We start from the raw sequence: 20170 nt of genomic DNA, 5'->3' as shown, positions 1-20170 counted from the left end.
ATAGATTTAAATGAAAAAATTTGTTCTTGTAATATTTTACATTTTTTTCTAATCATTTCATTTCTTTTCATTTTTTTTATAATGTTTATTCTTGAAAAGAAAAATGTGAAAAACAAAAGAAGAAAAGAGGAAAGAGAAAAATTTAAATAAAAAATTAGAAGAACAAAAATGAAAAGAAATTAATAGAAAAAATTAAACAAAATTTAGATATGTGAATGGACCACTCGAAAAAATTATGCAAAGAGAATTAATATTGTGCTTTCATATGAATACTTTACGGAGATGATTTTAGAAGAAGTTGATTATTTAAAGGAAAAATGAGAAAATGATTGAGATTTAAAGTCGTTGACTTTTTGGCAATCATCCTTTTTCTATTCCGCTTTTTTCAATTAATTTTATGAACTTTTTTTTCTTTTCATTGCTGTCAATTTTTTTCTTTTTTATATGTTTTTCTTCATGATAATTTGCATCATTGTTTTTTTCATTTCCTTAATTTTATTTTTATTTTCTTCTCATATTTTTGGTAAATAATTTATAAATAGAAATGAAAAGAAAATGTTTATTTTATTATTTCCCTTCTTTACATTTCTTCTTTTCTTTATATGCTTTTATTTTTATTAATTTTCATTATTGTTCTTTTTATTTCTTTCCTTCTTGTTTGCATTTTTGTAATATTTAATTTTGTATAATAAAAAATAGGAAAGCATTTAAAAAATGGAATGAAAAAAGAAATTTAAAAAAATGTATAAATATGAATAGAAAATTAAAAGGAAAAAATGGCAAGAATAAAAATGTATGTAAAGGAAACTGAAAAAAATAGGAAAGAAATTATTAGAAAAAAATGGAAAATAAAAAAATCTAAACATATGAAAGGCTACACGATAAAAATGCGAAGAAAAAAATGCACCGGCTAGTGTTACGGAATTTGCCGTAACCACACGGTAAGAAAAATAAATAAAAAGAAAAAAATTTAAAGAATGAAAGTAAGAATAACACATATTCAAAGAAAAAGTGGAAAATTACTGGTCAACTTCTTGTCAATTACACTTTTTTCAATTTTTGTTATTAATTTCTTTTGATATCTTAAATTTTTTTGTCAGATGAAATTAAACATTAGAAAAATAATAGAAAGAAAACGGATAAAAGTTAAAAGAACGATTACTGAAACAAATAAAAAGAAAAATGTATAAAGAAAAGAAAAAATGTAATGAAATTTAGAAAAAAAAAGTTTTTTCATTTACATTTATGGAAAAAGTAATAATTATAGAGGAAGAAAGTAAAATGAAAAAAAATAGAAAGAAAATTGAAAGAAATGAAAAGAACTATAATCGAAATAAATAAAAAGAAAAACAAATAAAATGGAAAATGAATAGAAAATTAAATGAAACAAAAATCAAAATAAAAAAGATAAACAAGTTCAAAAAAGGGATTGAAATAATTTAAAAAAAAAAATAAATAAGAAATGGAGAAAAATTGAAACATGCGAAAACCACACGAAAAGAATATGGAAAGAACATAATATGAAGGAAAGGTAAAAAAGGGAAGGAAATGAATATAAAAAAGAAATGAGAAAAAAATGTAGAGAAAATGAAAACAAGAAAATTGAAAGAAAAAATGTACATAAATTAATAGAAAATTTTTTTAATAATTAAGGCACCACAGGTTTTAATGCTTAAACAATAAATAATATTTGTCATTTTCTGAAAAAAAACCTTTTTAAGTTCGAATTTTAAACTATAAAAAATAAGAAGTTTGAAAAAAAAGGAAAATGGTTTTCCAAAAGAAAGTACCAGAATTAAAATCTCAGAATGAAAATTAAAAGAAAAAAATAGAAAGGAAAACAGTTTTTCACTATTCCTTAAAATAATAATTTATAATTTAGTAAATTTTTTAATTTGTAGACTTCGTTAAAAAATTATAAATAAACAAATACGCAAATCCAATTTCGAAATTAAAAAATGTTTAAATAATAATAAGCCCATTATTTAAATATTTAAGATCCACAGATGTCACTTCTGTTTATTTGAAAAGTATGAAAATCAAGAGTAGAATTCATTCGTTTAGAGTTGAGGCTTTTTTAAAATAATTAAAATTTTTAATTTCATACTTACGATAATTTTATTTTAGTTAAATTGTAATATTTTTTTTACATATCCGTTAGCGGTCTATGTTAATTCATATTACTACAAAATGAGAGGTTTCGAAAGGCTGAAGTCAAAATGAAAAAAAAATCAGAAAATAGTAATTTTTTCCAGTTTTAAAAGTATTTTTATCTGTTATGCATACATTTTTAAAAGCTTTTTAAAGTTTTTCGTTTTAGCAAAGTATAATTGATATTTATCACAAATACATACCTTAATCTTTCACCTTCAGATGTTCATGTCTTAATTAAACAAAATATATTTGAGGCAGTTTGGAATTTTTGTTTGGAAAATCTCATTGTCGAAAATGATAAAATTTTGGCAATCACCCAAAAATGAAACAAAATGTAAACCAAACGAAATAAGACGAAAAAAAACAGAAATTAAAACAAATGTAAAGAAATTTAGAAGAATGAAAAAATGAATAGAAGAAAAACGGAAAAAAGAAAATGAAGCAATTGATAATAAGCACTTCATAATATTTTTCGTTAAAAAAATTTTCAAGTTATAATTTTAGACTATAATTAATAAAAACTTGAATAAAAAAATGAAAATAGTTTTGCCGCATGAAATTACAGAAATTAAAATCCAAGAAGCTAGAGACACTAGCAAAATTGGAAGCACTATTGTGGCTGCAAATTTTCCTTAAATTAAAATTCTGAATTTATTTTATGTGAAAAAAATGTACAGAAAAAAAATTTGGAAAAAATAGAAAGAAAATGAAAAGAAAGAAAAATGCAAAGAAATTAAGTGAATAGAAAAAATGAAAAGGAAAGAATGGGAAATGTAAAGAAATGAAAAGAATAAAATTTTAATTTAAATAAAAAGCATGTAAAGAATTCAAAAGAGAATACAAAATATCTAAAAAGAAATAAAATGGAACGAAAAACTGTAATGAAATGAAAAGAAATGTAAACAAATTAAATGAAAATAATGAAATTATACATGTTAATGCAGCACATAAAATAAGATGGGAAAAAAATTTAAAGAAAAATGAAGAAATTAATAGAAATAGAAATAAACATAATTGAGACACCACACGTTTATCAGGTCAAAATAATTAATAATATTTTCATTTTCTAGTAAAAAGAACCATTTTAAAGTTAGAATTTCAGACTACAAAAAATAAGAAGTTTGAAAAAAAAAGAAACCCGTTTTTCTGTACAAAATTGCCGTAACTAACTATGCGGAAATTTTCATTCTGAGTTTATTTGATGTGAACATAAAAATAAAATAAAAAATAATAGAAATAAAAATGTTTTAAATGGAAAAGAAAACTAAATTTAAAAAAAGGTGGTAGGAAGAAAATTAAGGAAATGAAATGAAAAATCTGTAAAAAAATGAATAAAATTTAGATATGTGAATAGACCGTACGAAAAAAATATAAGAAAATCAATAGAAAAATTAAAATAATAAAGTGTAAAGGAATGAAAAAAAGAGAAAACGTAAATAAATTAAATAAAAATTAGAGACACGTTTTTAGGATATAATAATTAATTGAATTTATCATTTCTTTAAAAATAATCTTTAAAGCTAGAATTTCAGAATGGACGACTGAAAAATCCCGAGTAATAAAATTCCTGAATTATAAAATTTTCAAATATTAAAAAACTCGGCGAATTATTATAATACCGAAATTAAAAATTCCCGAATAATAAAATTTACGAGAGAAAATCGCCGAATAATAAAATATCCGATCTAGAAAATTGCCGAATTAAGACAATATTTTTTTTTAATTTATCAAAAATACATTTTTCAAATATATTAATAAAAATATATTTCTGAATGCATTTTTAAAAAATGTCATTCTTTAAACTTGTGAATTTTCTAGTTTGGATAGATTTATTTTTCGGGATTTTCGATCGTCCCTTTCAGAGTTTAAAAAATAAGAAGTTTGAAAATAACGGAAAATAGTTTTGCTGTACGAAAATACCAGAATTAAGACCCCAAAAAAAAATGGAAATAAACCAGAAAAACATGTAGAGAAAAAGAAAGGTTTGAAATTTGAAACATATGGATAGAAAATGAATAGAACAAATCAAAATATATCAATAAAATAGAAAGAAAAAAATTTATAGAAATTGAAAGAAAAAAGAAATTTAAACAAGTGACGAAAATATGGAAAGAAAATTAGATTAAAAAGAAAAAAATGTAGAAGAAAAAACTAAAAGGAAAAAAAAACTTAAAGAATGTGAAAAGAAATTATATGAAGAGAAAACCGTAAAAAATTTAATTAAATTAACCAAAAATTAGAGGCTGGCATATAAAAAAAATAAATATGATCGAGACAAAAATAAAAGAATGGAAAGAAATTAAAAAAAAAATAATCGAAATAAATAAAGGAAAAATGAATACATACCTTAATCTCTCAGCTTCAGATGTTCTTTTCTAATTTCAAAACAATATACAGTGAACTATGGACAGAAAATGAAAAGAAGGAAAAAAATAATAATTCAAGTGAATAGCAAAAATGAAAAGGAAAAAAGAAAATGTAAAGAAATGAAAAAAAATTAACGAATTAAATAAAAAACATGTAAAGAATTCAAAAGACAAGAAAAAAAACTGAAAAAATGTGGAAACGGAAAATAATATTGGAAAAAATTAAAGTAAATTAATAAAAAAAAAGAAACATAATTGAGACACCACAAGTTTTTTAGACAAAAATAATTAATAATATTTTCATTTTCTAGAAAAAAGTACATTTTTAAGTTCGAATATCAGACTCCAAAAAATAACAAGTTTGAGAAAAAAGAAATTGCTTTTCTGTACTAAATTGCCGTAACTAAATCTCCGGAAATTTTAATTCTGAGTTTATTTGATGTGAAAATAAAATATAAAATAATAGAAATGAAAAAGTTTTAAATGCAATTTAAAAAAAAATAGGGAAAGAAAATAAAGAAACGAAACAAAAATTAAATAGATGAAAGGATCACACGAAAATAATAAATAATATTTCACATAAAAAAAGAAAATAAAGAAAAACTTTAACGACAGAACTTGAGATTCTAAAAATGAAGAAGTTTGAAAAAAGTAAAATAGTAATGCCAGAAATAAAAAATTACCAGACTAAAAAAGCCCGAAGCTGCAGACCCTGCCCTCTCGAAAAATAGGAAAGACTGAGGTTCTGGGTGAAAAATTCTCCGTAAATTATAATTCCGAGTTTATTTTATGTGACGTTCATGCATATCAGTTGGGCAAACAAAAGCTCGTTACGGCCTCGCAACAGCGGGTGTCCAAAAAGCCAAAACCATCTGTATCCACAGCGTTCTCTCGAATAAAAGCATGCCCAAATTAAATGTATTCTCGAGCCCTTTCCGGATATCAATTATCCATTGATAGGTTCATTGACAAACAAAAAAATTGCCTATGAATAGGTGATAAATAAAGAATTTTAATTTAAAATGAATAATTTAAAGTTAAACGATAGCGTTTTTAGATCATGGCTCGTTCTCCCACCATTTTCGGGAGGCAAATGAAAAGTAGGTGAACTGATAACAAAAATCGAGGTCGCGCATCGCCTTCTTGATTACGCAACCATTAAAACCGGTAGTTCTAAACTCAGGTATGTTGTTTAAAAAGATAAAAATACCATTTTAGATTCAAATTTGAAGTTGAGATTTATTCACTTCAACACCAATCAATTCTCTATAAATACTATCAATGAAAATCCTCACAGAGGATTAATTAAATTTAACTATTCTACCCATCGCCAAGATCTATATTTTTTTTTTTCAAATGCGCAAAATCACATTAGTTGTAAATAAATATTAAATACTTAAGCCTATTTTTCATGAATAATTTAATTATGTCTTCAATTCATGTAAGGCCCTTGAAATTAGAAAATGTCTTTTCGGGTAGAAATGCAGCTTTCTAGATTCCCTAGAAATTTAAAGTCCTAGAAATTCGATGATTATGGGGGCGATTATCTCCGGGTTGTTCAGGTGGACGTGGTGACTTCCCGCGACTTCCCGGTAATCAAATTTGCTCGCGGTCTGCCTGATTTTCTCCAAAACTTTCTGGTAAGATTCGGGTTGCTCGAATTTCATGCCTGGCACGGCACGAATGTTTAGGTAGGCGCATTTAATTCTTCCGGCGAAGGCCATCACCAGGTCCATGGAAAGCATCCCCAGGAGCGAAACCTGAAAAATTCAAAATATTTCAGTACTGGCTGAATTTTTCTGCCTCACAGGGTCTCTACTCAAATTATGCAAACAAAAAAACATAAACAAAATGGGAAAAAAATTCAACAAAAGAGTGTAATTTTTAACAACAAAGAACGAATTTTCAACAAAATAATTACGCTTTCAATGAAAGAGATAAATTTTTAATCATAAAGACGGAATCTTCAAACCAAAGGAAAATTATTTTTAACGAAAGAGTTAGATTTTTCAACAAGTAGTTTCATTTTCAATTAAATTAATTCAGTATGCATATGAAATAGTCCAATTTTCAGTCAGAAAATAATTTTCTATAAAAAATATCAACTGAACATTAAAATTTTAAATTAAATAAGTTAATTTTCAAAAAAAAGCGAATTTGAAAACAAACTCGGTGCATTTACAACCAAGGAGATAAGTTTTCAATTAAAATGATGAATCTTCAACCCAAAAATTTATTTTTGACAGCAGAAGCAGCATTTCTAAATTTTGTCCTTTCTTGTAATTTTTTTCTAAATTTTTTTGTTTTTTTCTTCTAATGTTTTTCCGAAAAAAATTAGAAGTACAAAAATGTACCGAAATGAAATTATTAGAAAAAAGTAGAAAAAATAAAAAGAACAATAGAAAAAAATATTGAAAGAACATCCGTTCTTGTCATTTTTTAAACACATTTTTCCTATTAATTTAATTTCTAAACATTTTGTTCTTTTCGTTTTTTACTTTTCTTCTAATTTTTTAATGAAAGAAGAAATTCAATGAAAAATAGAAGCAAACAATTAAAGAAGTGAAATTCATAGAAACAATGTTTAAAAAATAGAACACTAGTGGAAATAACAATAATAGATTAGAATGAAAAAAATATAGAAAGAAACTTTTCTCCTGTAATTTTTGTACATTTTTTCTATCAATCTCAGTTCTCTTCATTTTTGTTTGACTAATTTTTATTCTTAAGAAGAAAAATTTGAAAAACAACAGAAGAAAAGAGGAAAAGGAAGAAATTAAATAAAAAATTAGAAGACCAAAAATGAAAAGAAAAAAATGTAAAGAAATAAAGAAAAAAGTAAAGAAAGGAAAAATATGGACAGATAATTAAAAGGAAAAACTGTTAAGAAATTAATAGAAAAAATTAAACAGAATTTAGATATGTGAATGGACCACACGAAAAAATTATGCAAAGAGAAATAATATTGTGCTTTTTCTTTTTCACTTTTCTCTATTAATTTTATGAACTTTTTTTTTCTTTTCATTACTTTCTAGTTTCAATCCTTAACATTTAAATATTAAACTTTACTTAAATACTTTTAAAAAAATGGTATTAATATTGTTTAGTATTTTAAAATTTGTAGTTTCGGACAAAATATTAGAAAAACTGTATTATTTAGAAAAAGTGGAAAATAATTGGGATTTAATCCCTGTCCATTTTTTTCTTTTTCATATGTTTTTCTTTAAAATAATTTACATTATTGTTCTTTTCATTTATTTCTATTTTATTTTATTTATTTGAAAACAAAATCGTTACATTTACAACCAAGGAAATAAATTTTCAATTGAAATGATGAATCTTCAACCCAAAAATTTATTTTTGACAGCAGAATTTAACTTTTAAACAAATATTTAAATTTTAAAACAAATAATTGGATTTGGAACCCAAAACTTGAACAGTTAAATTTTCAGTTTAAAAAATTAATGCTATACTACAAAATAAACGAGTTTCCAAATAAATAGTTTAACTTTAAAACAAGTTCTTGAATTTTCAACTAAATTGATTGAATATTCAACTCTATTAATTAAATTTTCAGCCAAAAAATTCATTTTCCAATAAAAATGATAAACTTTTAACAAAAAATAGAATAGTTCAATTTTCAGTTATAAAATTAATTTTAAACTTACGAATAAACAAATTTTCACCAAAACAGTTTAACTTTTATACGAGTTGGTAAATTTTCAGCTAAATTGATTGAATATTCAACTGTATTATAAAAAATTACAGTGAAAAAAATTAATTTTCAAATAAAAAAGATAAATTTTCAACAAAATAATTACATTTTCAACCAAAAAAATTAATTTTCAAATTATAATGACGAATCTTCAGAAAAAAAAACATTTTTAACAAAAGTATAACTTTTAAACATGTAGTTGAATGTTCAACTAAAATAATTAAATATTCAACAGAATTTTGTCTCAATTTTCGGTTAAAAAATTAAGTTTGAATCAAAAAACGTTTTGAACAAAATAATTAAATGTTCAGTTAAAAAGATTTAATTTTTAACCAAATTGAAAATGAATTTTGAAAAAATAGATATTTTCTTTTAACAAAAACGGATTAATTTTTAAATTAAAAGATGAATCTTCATAAAAAATTAATTTTTAACAACAACAAAATTAATTTTCAACCAAAAATAACTTTTCATCAAAATATTTACATTTTTAGTTAAAATAATACATTTCCAAATAAAAAGATAATTTTTCCACCAAAAATTAATTTTCAATTTAAGAAACGAACTTTCAACAAAATAGTTAAATTACAAAATTAATATTGAACAAAAATATGAATTTCCAATTATAAATATAAAAACTTCAACCAAAATAATGAATTTTTAACAAGGGATTTTTAACTTAATTAAAAATTCAATGGGATTAGTTGAATTCTCAGTTTAAAGAATTAACTCTTAACCAGGAAACGATTTTAAATTGTAAATTAAAAAAAAACTAGTTTTCTACCCAAAAGATGAATTTTGAACCAAATAGTTGAATTCTAAACTGAATAGTTAAATTTTAAACCAAATAGTGATTTTTTAAACAAAAAAATTAATTTTCAACTAATAAAGATAAATTTCCAACGAAAAAAATTAATTTTCTACCAAAAAGGTTGAATTTTTAACAAAATGAATGAATTTTCAACTAAAAAAGATAAAATTTGATCAACAATTAGTTGAATTGTCAAGCAATCTGATTGAATATTCGACATGATTATCCCAATTTTCAGTTAAAAACGTTTATTTAATATTTAAAAAAAACGAATTCACAACTGAAAAAGATAAATTTTCAAGCAAAAATAGAATAGTTCAATTTTCCACAAAAAAAATTAATTTTCAAATTATAATGACGAATCTTCATAAAAAAAACTGAGTTTCAATTTTAAACATATAGCTGAATTTTCAACTAAAATAATTAAATATTCAACAGAATTGTCTCAATTTTCGTTTAAAAAATTAAGTTCGAACCAAAAAAAGTTTTGAACAAAATAATTAAATTTTCAGTTAAAAAAAAATTAATTTTCAACCAAATTTAAAATAAATTTTTTAAAAATAGATACTTTTTTTAACAAAAAGAGATGAATTTTCAACTTAAATGATGAAATGATGAATCTTCTTAAAAATTTAATTTTTAACTGGAAAAAGATAAATATTCAAATATAGTTAAAATAATACATTTTCAAATAAGAAAGGTACATTTTCCACCAAAAATTAACTTTCAACCAAATTAATTAATTTTTAAATATAATGATAATTATTAAACAACAAAAAATGAACTTTTAACCAAGAAAATTAATTTTGTACTAAAAAAGAAAGAAGTTTCAACATAATAAATGAATTTTTAAATAAAAAAGATAAATTTTCAACCAAAAAATGTTTTTTCCGTTAAAAAAATTAATTTTCAAATGATAAAGATAAATTTCCAACAAAAAATATTAATTTTCTACCAAAAAGGGTGAATTTTTAACAAAATTAATTAATTTTCAACTAAAAAAGGTAAAGTTTCATCAACAAGTAGCTGAATTTTCAAGTAATCTGATAGAATATTTAACATACCAAAAAATGAAAAATTAAATATTGAGTTAAAAAATAATTTTAAATGAAAAAAAAAACAGTTTTCAACCGAAAAGATGAATTTTTAACCAAAAGATTAATTTTTTACTAAAAAGACGAAATTTCAACAAAAATAATCAATTTTAAACCAAAAAGATGATTTTTCAATTTAAAAATATAAACAAATTTTCAGTTTAAAAAATTAATTTTCAACCAAAAAATAACTAGTTTTGAACAAAATAGTTAAATTTTAAGTTAAAAAACTTATATTCCAACCAAAAAGATGAAATTCTAATTAAAACGATGAATCTTTCACTAGAAAAGTCAAATTTTAAACAAATTAGTTACATCCAATAATAGAAAGCTACTTGCATAAATGAAAACGATTGCTACTCAGTTGTATATTACAATTTTAAAAAAATGTAGGCAAGTTTTCGAAAAAATTCCCTAAAATTTCCAGGTTTTTTCTCATGTTATATCAAAGTTCCAGGTTTTCCAGGGTTGTCTAGTGAGTAAAAAAAAATAGTAGGAAGTGGATTTGTTTGGTGTACTTCTCATTTTTCTTTCCTCTTTTTTATTCTGGTCCAGATTTAAAAAAAATTTTATTCTTGGTTTTATTTTCATGAATTCTATATATTAATTTGATTATTGGATATTAAATAGGACTTTAAATTAGATTGTAATCTAATTTAAATTTCTTAAATTTTGAGTAGAAACCCTCTGACTTTGGAATTAATCAGAAATAATTAATTCGAACGACCTTTAATCTTGGATCTCGACGGAAGTAATAATGATTCAAGACTGGGGCTTTTTGCATCCCCCTTTTCATTAAAATTTCCGCACTTTCTCTGGTTATGTCCCCATTGTAGGCGTCCTCGACGATGTCAATCATTTCCTTGTATTCGTAGCAGGGTACACTATCAAGGGTCAAATTTTCATATTTCAAAAACCTATCGATGAAGGTTCCAGTTATTTCAACCGATTTCGTTACGTCCCTCACACTTGGGCTGGCGATATCGAGACTTATTACGAAATCGACTTCGTCCGGGTATGAGGCGGCGTAAAGAAAAGATATCGCTCCGCCTAAGGAATGTCCCAGAAGTTTCACCTAGAGAGAACATTCTTTAAAAAATTGTTTCAAAATTCCGGGCAGGCTAAACATTTTGAATTTCAATTCTGAATTAAAATTCCCTTTGAAATAATAAAATTATTCAGTTCGTTAATTTATTGTTGAAAAATTCATTTTCAAGGCGTTACCTCAATTTAAAGATCAACATTCTTCAGTGATTTTCCAGTTTCTATCAAGGCTGATAAATATCCGGGTTGTTAAAATTAGACCACTGATGCTGCATTTTTCTCAAGTATTTTTAGAACTAAATAGATTTTGAAGATTGATTTTTAATTATAAATTAGACTTTTAAAAAATAGTTAAACTATTTAGAAATAGAATATTTAAAATTGTAGTTTTCAAAAATAAATAAGTTAGACAAATTTTATTCTGAAGATGTAAAATTTTTAAACAATTTCACTACCAGGCAAAAATCCGAAAAATTTATCGTTTTCAACCAAAAATGGAATAGTTACATTTTTAGTTAAAATACTTAATTTTCAATAAAAAAATTCAATCAAATAGTCACATTTTTGACCAACAAAGATATTTATTCAGTTTTTTTTTAAATTCCGAAAAAAATCTCGAATTGGGAAATTCTCGTATAATAAAAAGGAGTGAAAATTCTCGAAAAATAATATTCCCGACATTGTAAAATACCATAATTTAAACATTCCCAACAGTTTATAACTTTACCGAATTTGAAAATTCCCAAACAATAAGATTCCAGAATTTAAGAAAATAACATTTTTTCTAAATAAATATTATTTATTTATTAAAATAACAGTGATATTTATTTCAAACAATTTAAATAATTACTTTCTAAAATATATTTCATTATTGTATTTTCAATAATTAAATTTGTTGGGAATAAATCCAGTTGGGATATTTTATAATTCCGTAATGTTATAAAATATTTCCTGCACTGTAAAATGCCAGAATTGGAAAATTTCCAAACACTACATTTTTGTGAATTATAAAATACCCGAAGAGTTTATAATATTGCCGAATTGGAAAAGTCCCAAAAAATAAAATTCCCACATAATAAAATTCTTGTGAATTTTATAATATTGCTGAATTGGAAAAATCGCAAATAATGAAATTCCTGATAGTTAATGATATTACCGATTTTGAAAATTCCCGAGTGATATAATTCAAGACAGAAAATTGCCGAATTATAAAATATCTGAGATAGAAACTTCTCGAATTTAAGCAAATTAAAATTGGGGCTTTATACAATAAATTAAATTATGACCACTTTCTGTCGGGAATTTTCTGCTGGGAATTTTATTATTCGTGATTTTTATATTTCGGCAATTTTATAATTGCGGGAATTTTCTACTTTAAATATTTTATTTTTCATAAATTTTATTACTCTCATACATTATCAATTTAATATTATTTAAAATAAAACTAAAAATATGAATCTGCAACAAGAAAAATTAATTTTTAAGAAACTAGTTCCACTTTTAACCTAAAGAGAAAACATTTAATCAGAAAGACGATTTTTCTACAAAACAGTTGTAATTTCAATCCGAAAATATTAATTTTCTACCAAGAAAAATCATTTACATTTTTCAAGAAAGAAAACACAAAATTCATCAACCCTGTTGAATTTTCAATCCAAAGGACGAAGGTTCTAACAAATTTTGGAATTTTCAATAAAAAAAGAAACAAATTTTCAACAAAATAGTTCAATTTTCAACTAAAAATAATTTCTCAACAAAATAGATCATTTTTCTCTTAGAGAAATGAATTTTTCTTAAAATTATGCATCTCCAACCAAAAACTGATTTTTTAACAATGACTTTTAACTTTCAACCAATTAATTAAATTTTCAAAAAAGTACATTAATTTTCCTTTAAACAGATGAATTTTAAACCAAAAAGATTAAATGTTTATTAAAAAGATAAATTAAAAAAAACGAAAAATAGATTAAATTTGTAGTTAAAAAAATTAATTTTCAAGAAAAAAGCATAAAAACCAAACATGGAATTGTTAAATTTTGTGTTAAAAAATTCATTTTTAACAAAAAGAAAGAAATTTTCAGCGAAATAGTTAAATTTGTTAGCAAAGGAATTCATTTTTAAGTTAAATAATAAATCTTCAACAAAAAAATAAATTTTTAACCAAATAGTTAAATTTTCAATTATCAAATAGTTAAATCAACTTTCTACCAAATAATACAACTTTCCAACGAAATAGTTAAATTTTGAAGATAGATGAATTTTCAATCAAATAGTTGAAAAAAATAAATTTCTAAAACAAAACAAAAACTAACTTTTAACAGATTATTTCCACTTTTAACCAAGTAATCAAATTGTCAACTATCAATAATAATTTTCTACCAAAAAGAAAAGAAAAATCATAAATCTTCAACCAAAATCTTAAACTTTCACTCACACAGCATAAATTTAAAATCAAAAATATAAGTTAAAATTCGTCAAATATTAGAAAATGTTTAGAAATTTTCAAATTTGGGATTTTACATTTCGGCGATTTTATCAATCATGAATTGTCCATGTAGAATATTTTGTTATTTCGGAAACAATTTTAGCACCGGGAATACATTTTTCTACTAAAAATTCAAAAAAATTCAAGTAAAAAAAAAAATTTATTTATTATCTCGCAAATAATTTATAGTAATCAGAAAGTAACTTCCAGTAATTCCCAGTCAGTGCATCTGCTAGAAAAATATCTCGGATTTTTAAAAATATTTTTAAACAAATCTTCGTAAAGACTTTATAAAAATAAAATTTTTAACTAAATTTCTAAATTGAAATGAAATCCAAAAATGTTTAGTATGACCCAGAATAAAAATACAAATACAAATGGATAATAACTTCTTCTTGAATAAAGTTATATAATAATAAACAATTATATCATGCAAAGCCACTTATTCCTAGATTGTTATCAAGGATGACATGCATAATAAAAATGCTAATTACATGCAAAGTACAGATACTCGCTTCAACACATGGGACGTATATCACTAGAATAGTAGATTTAAATCCACACAGTGATTGACACTTATTGACAGAAAAGTCCATTTTTTTTTTTTTTTTTTTAATTGCTAACCTTATTCCATTTATAGAATTGAACGATTCTACGAAGCAAGATGATACCATCCCAGTGAACATAATAAAATTGGCCTTTTGTATAATGGGAGGACAATCCATGACCAGGTAAATCCAAGCACAATACAGACACACTTTTAGGCAATTGTGGTATCAATTTATCGAAGCTGCCTGCATTATCTTGACGACCATGCAATGCCACTATCGGTTGAATCTCTTTTGACCCCCACCACTTTCCTGCAGATAATCAAAATTTATTATTTTCAATTTTTTTTTTTTTTTTCAAAAACCCAATCATTGTTGTCCAGTCCATAATATTAAAAATAAATGAATTTTTATGCCGAGGGGGAAACAACTCTTGAAAATACGGCCCAGTGGAGGTGGATTACATTGAACTTTTAACCAAATGGTTCAATTTTCAACGATGAAGATTACTTTTCTATCGAATCAGGCGGATTTTCAACAAAATACATAAATTTTCAAACAAATATTAAAATTTTCCAAAAAATCTGAAATTTCAAACAAAAAGATTAATTTTCTACCGAAAAAGACGATTTTTCAACGTAATGATTGAATTTTCCTAAATGACATACATATTCAACGGTATAATTAAATTTTTAACCAAAAATATCAATTTTCATTTAAAATTATGATTCATTAACTTGAATAAATAAATTATCATTTATCAGCCGAAAAATAACGATTTTTCAACAAAATAGTTAAATTTTCAACTAAAATTAAGATTAAATTAAGTTAAATTTTTATCAAAAAGAGACGAATTCCCTACTAAATAAAAAAAATCAAACAAATACTTAAATGTTCAAACAAAAATATGAAGTTTTAAAGAAAAAGATTAATTTTCTACCGAAAAAGACGAAGTTTCAACGTAGTAATTGAATTTTCAACTAAAAGAGGTACATTTTCAACGGTATAATTAAATTTTTAACCAAAAAGATAAATTTTCATTTAAAATTATGATTCTTTATCTTGAATAAATAAATTGTCAGTTTAAAAAAAACTCAGCCGAAAAATAACGATTTTTAAACTAAATAGTTCAATTTTTAACCTAAAAGATGAATTTTCAACTAAAATTAAGAGTTTTCAATGAAATAGTTACATTTTCAACCAAAAACATGAATTTTTGACAAACAAGATTGATTTTCTACCGAAAAAGTCTGATTTTCAACAAAATACCTGAAAATCCAACGATGTAATTGCATTTTCATCTAAAAAAGATTATTTTTGAATGAAATAAATAATTTTTTTGTAAAAAAGATAAATCTGCAACTAAATTAAGAATTTTTAAAGAGAAAAGTTTAATTTTCTGCCGAAAAAGACGAATTTTCAACATAGTAATTGAATTTTCAACTAAAAGAGATACATTTTCAGCTGGTACAGTTAAATTTTTACCCAAAAAGATCAATTTCCATTTAAAATTATGATTCTTTAGCTTGAATAAATAAATTATCAATTTAAAAAAAGCTCTACCAAAAAATAACGATTTTTCAACAAAATAGTTCAATTTTTAACCTAAAAGATGAATTTTCAACTAAAATGAAGAGTTTTCAAACTAACATGAATTTTTGACTAAGAAGATTGATTTTCTACGGAAAAAGTCAAATTTTTAACAAAATAAATGAATTAAAAAAAAATAATTGAATTTTCAACTAAAAAAAGATTATTTTTTCAACGAAATAGTTAAATTGTTTGCAAAAAATATGAATCTGCAACTAAATTAAGAGATTTGCAAACAAATACTTAAATGTTCAAACAAAAATATGAAGTTTTAAAGAAAAAGATTAATTTTATACCGAAAAAGACGAAGTTTCAACGTAGTGATTGAATTTTCAACTAAAAGAGATACATTTTCAAAGGTTTACTTAAATTTTTAAACAAAAAGATAAACTGCCATTAAAAATTATAATTCTTTAACATGAATAAATAAATTATCAGTTAAAAAAAACTCCACCGAAAAATAACGATTTTTCTAGAAAATAGTTAAATTTTTAACCAGAGATGAATTTTAAAACAAATATTTAAATATTCAACCACAAACAGGAATTTTGAACTAAGAAGATTAATTTTCTACCGAAAAAAGTCGAATTTTCAACAACAAACATGCATTTTCAACGAAGTAATTGAATTTTCAACTAAAAAAGATAATTTTTCAATGAAATAATGAACTTATTAAACAAAAATCAGAATTTTCAACTAAATAAAGAATTTTCAACTAAATGAAGAATTTTCAAACAAATGTTGAAACTTTTAAACAAAAATATGCATTTTTAAACAAAACTTAATTTTCTTCAGAAAAAGACGAATTTTCAACGATTTAACTGAATTTTCAACTGAAAAAGATACAGGTTTATTCATGATTTTTTTTACTCAAATAATCAAACTTTCGGTTTAAATAAATTTAACCAAAAAATAACGATTTTTCAACAAAATAGTGAAATTTTGAACCAGAAATGAATTATTAAACAAATATTTAATCACAAATATGAGTTTTCAAATAAGAATCTTTAACCAAAAACGTTAATTTTTATTTAAAAAAAATGAAATTTATACATAATAAATAAATTTTCAACTAAGAAAGTTTCATTTTTACTGAAAATGAAATAGTTAAATTTTCAGTTAAAAAATTAATTTAGAAATTTTTTTTTATAATATAGTTCAACTTTTCAACCAGAAAAATTCAACTATTTTCTACCAAAATAGGTGAATTTTGACCTATTTTTTTTACCAAAAAATACAACATTTTATGAAGATACATGCATTTTAAACTAAATTAATTAAAAATTAAACAAATATATTAATTTAAAAATTAATTCTCAACAAAAAAAGAAAAAAAATTTTCAACAAAATAGTTGAAAACTATTGTCTGGATTACAATTGAATTACTTGGATAACCTAAATTAATTCAAATTACCAGCCTTACACGTGAATTAAGCTGGATTACAAGGGGATTACAAGTGGATTACTTTGACTTACACCTATTTCGAAGTGGATTAATCCGAATTATACTAGATTTCTCAGATTAAACCGGATTATCAGAGTTGCTTCTCCCACGATTTACGAAAAAGAAGAGTTTAAAAAAATTATATGAGGGGCCATCCACAAATTACGTAACAACTTTTTTTGTTGGGTGGGTCGGATATTTTTCTGTAATATTTTTAACAAAGTATTTAAATTTATTTCTTATCAACTTTATATAATTTTCCCAAGACCCTTGAGAAAATTGGAAAATATTTTCAACCAAAATGTTTTTAAACAAAATCATTCTATCAAAATATAAAAATTTCCAACCAGAAACAGAAACTTTCTAGAAAAAAAAAAATGTTTGAGTCCCAAAAATATTAATTTTCAACAAAAAAGCTCACTTTAAACTAAATAGTTGTATTTTTAAGCCCAAAAGACGAATTATCTACAAATCAGTTGAATTTTCAACACAAGAATATAAATTTTTAAGAAAAAAGTTCATTTTTAAACAAACAGTTAAAATTTATATCAAAATTTGAAATTTTAAGCCAAGAACGCGGTTTTTCTATAAAAAACAAAACAATTTTTACCCAACAAATATTCAAAATCAAATCAAATTCGTTTAAAAAAAAAAAAAAATCTCAACAAAATAGTTTATTTTTGACCAAAAACGATTTTTCTGTAAAGGAAGAAAAAAATTTCACCCAAATTATATTTTTAAAAGAAAAATCATTTTTAATCCAAAAAAATTCAATTAATTATGTCTTTTTTATGTTTATTTATTTTTTAATTTATATAAATATAATATTATAAATTTTTTTTATCATTTTTAATATAATATGATATAATACAATATAATTTTTTTTTAAATTTTCTTAAGTATCCGTTTCCGTAGTATCGTTTAAACTCCCTCAAATTATTCCTTAAAATGCCCTTTAGTCTTCCAGATTTTTTTTTCGAAATTTTTGTAAATATTTATAAATATTTTAATTACTTTTTAAATTTTCTTTAAAAATTAATTTGCCAATATAAAAAGTCATTACAAATTTTGCCGAAAATCTAAAGTAAAATTTTTTATTTTCTTGATGCCTTTTAAACTTCTTAAAAACCTCAAAATCTTTTTCCAAAATCTCCCAGAATTTACATTTTAACCAATTTTAATATTTTCAAAAATCTTAAGTCTTCTAAACATCTTAAAATTATTTGAATTTTTTACCAATTTTTTCTAATCCTGTAAAATGAACAAATTGTCTTAAAATCTTGCACATTCTGTTTCAAAAAGTTCGGAAATCTTTTGAAGTGTTTTTAAATCTTATTAAATATTCTTTTAAAGTTGATTTTTTTAAATAAAAAATCAGATAAAATTTTCGCAGCATTCTTAAGAGCTTTTTTTATTTCCTTAAAACCTTTTAAAATCTATACATATAAAAGGCTTAAAAATTTTATTTCGAAATTTTCAAAAATTTACATTTTGATTTTTGTTTATCTTCCGGGATTGACATTATCTTCTAATCGGTTTCTAAGCTCCTGAAAAATTAAAACAATTCTCTGGAAATCTTCCAGATTTTTTTCTGGATAAAATCCATAAAAATAAAAAAAACTTGTTTTACAATTTTTGAGGTTCAAAAATTATTAAATATTTGATACATTTCTAGATTTGCTGACAAATTCATCAAGAAATGAAGATATCCAAAACCTTTAGTAAAAAATTTCAATCTTCAAATTTGTTGTTAAAAAATTGAAATTAAGTGATATAATAAAATCCTTTAATAAAAAAAATGAATAATTTAGTTTCATTAAATTTTAAATCGAGTTTATTAAGACCCCAAACGTTCCTCAAATGGCCCTCTTATCAAATTAAAACATAGGTTTAAATTTAAAGTACTGTAAAGTTTAGTTAATAAATCATAATTTAAAATAAATATTGAAATAGCTACATCAGCTTTCGTACATTTTTATTTAATTTTCATTTCATTTTAATTTAAAATTTTTTAAATTTGAGTTTAATTTTAATTTCGATTAGCTTTCTTATCTGTATACAGATTAGTTTTATTAAGATATCAGATTTTATCAATTCTAAAAATCTAATGTACTTAATTTAAAAAAACGTAATTTTGAATTTTTTTTAATAGTTCAATTTAAAGATTTGAAATTGAAAATTCTTCAATTTTAAAGAGGATCTACCAAATTGAAACAATTTCAAATGTAAATCGTCAGAATTGCAGAAGTTTTGATTTTAAAAGATAAAAGATGCATGATTGTTTTATGTAAATTAAAAAAATTTAATTTTGAAGATTTTCAATTGAAAATTCTTAACATTTAAAAATAGGAAATTAAAAATTATTCAATTAATATATATAATTAAAATTCTGAAATTTGAAAAATTAATGTTTGCATAGTTTTTAATTGTAAGTTGTCAAATTTAAAACCTCTTAAATTTTGAAGATTCATAAATAAAATTTCTTAAATTTGGATGATTTTGAAGATCAAAAGAAGAAATTTCGAATGTAAATCATCCAAATTACAGCATTTTTATTCACGACTTTTAATTGTAAATTTTCAAAATTGAAATTCCCTAATTTTGAAGATTAACAATTAAAAATCTTACAATTTTGAATATAGACAATAGAAAATTGTTGAATTTTTATGATTTGCAATAAGAGACTCTTCAATATTTAATGTCTGTAATAGAAAATGATACAAATATAATAATTTTATCCAATTGCAATAAAAAATTCTTCAGCTATAAACGTTCAAAATCACACCATTAATTTATTTGTTGGGAAAATTATTTTTGATAAATTTCAACATATGTTTCCTTATTATAAAAAAAGGACTATTTATATCATTTCAATGGCCGAGAATATTAAAAGGAAATTACAAAACATACGCTAGGGGG

General features: G+C 22.8%; 1 protein-coding gene across 3 annotated transcripts in view; it reads right to left on the bottom strand.

The window, feature by feature from the left end:
• Window positions 1-5732: 5732 nt before the first annotated feature.
• LOC117170793 (probable serine hydrolase) overlaps window positions 5733-20170 on the bottom strand; it is a 39046-nt gene continuing 24608 nt past the window's right edge. For 2 of the 3 annotated variants that reach the window (XM_033357847.1, XM_033357840.1), the window contains 3 exons: window positions 14294-14529; window positions 10868-11215; window positions 5733-6280 (listed from right to left, as the gene is read on the bottom strand). In XM_033357847.1, the coding sequence (XP_033213738.1) occupies window positions 6029-6280; window positions 10868-11215; window positions 14294-14529 (836 nt within the window). In that variant the 3' untranslated portion in view covers window positions 5733-6028. The remainder of the gene's footprint in view (window positions 6281-10867; window positions 11216-14293; window positions 14530-20170) is intronic. The other variant, XM_033357834.1, reaches the window with a different exon arrangement.

This window comes from Belonocnema kinseyi, chromosome 1 (genome assembly GCF_010883055.1).
Source record: "Belonocnema kinseyi isolate 2016_QV_RU_SX_M_011 chromosome 1, B_treatae_v1, whole genome shotgun sequence".
Taxonomy (NCBI): domain Eukaryota; kingdom Metazoa; phylum Arthropoda; class Insecta; order Hymenoptera; family Cynipidae; genus Belonocnema; species Belonocnema kinseyi.
Note: the sequence above shows the minus strand (reverse complement) of the source record. Positions and strands in the feature narration are given on the sequence as shown.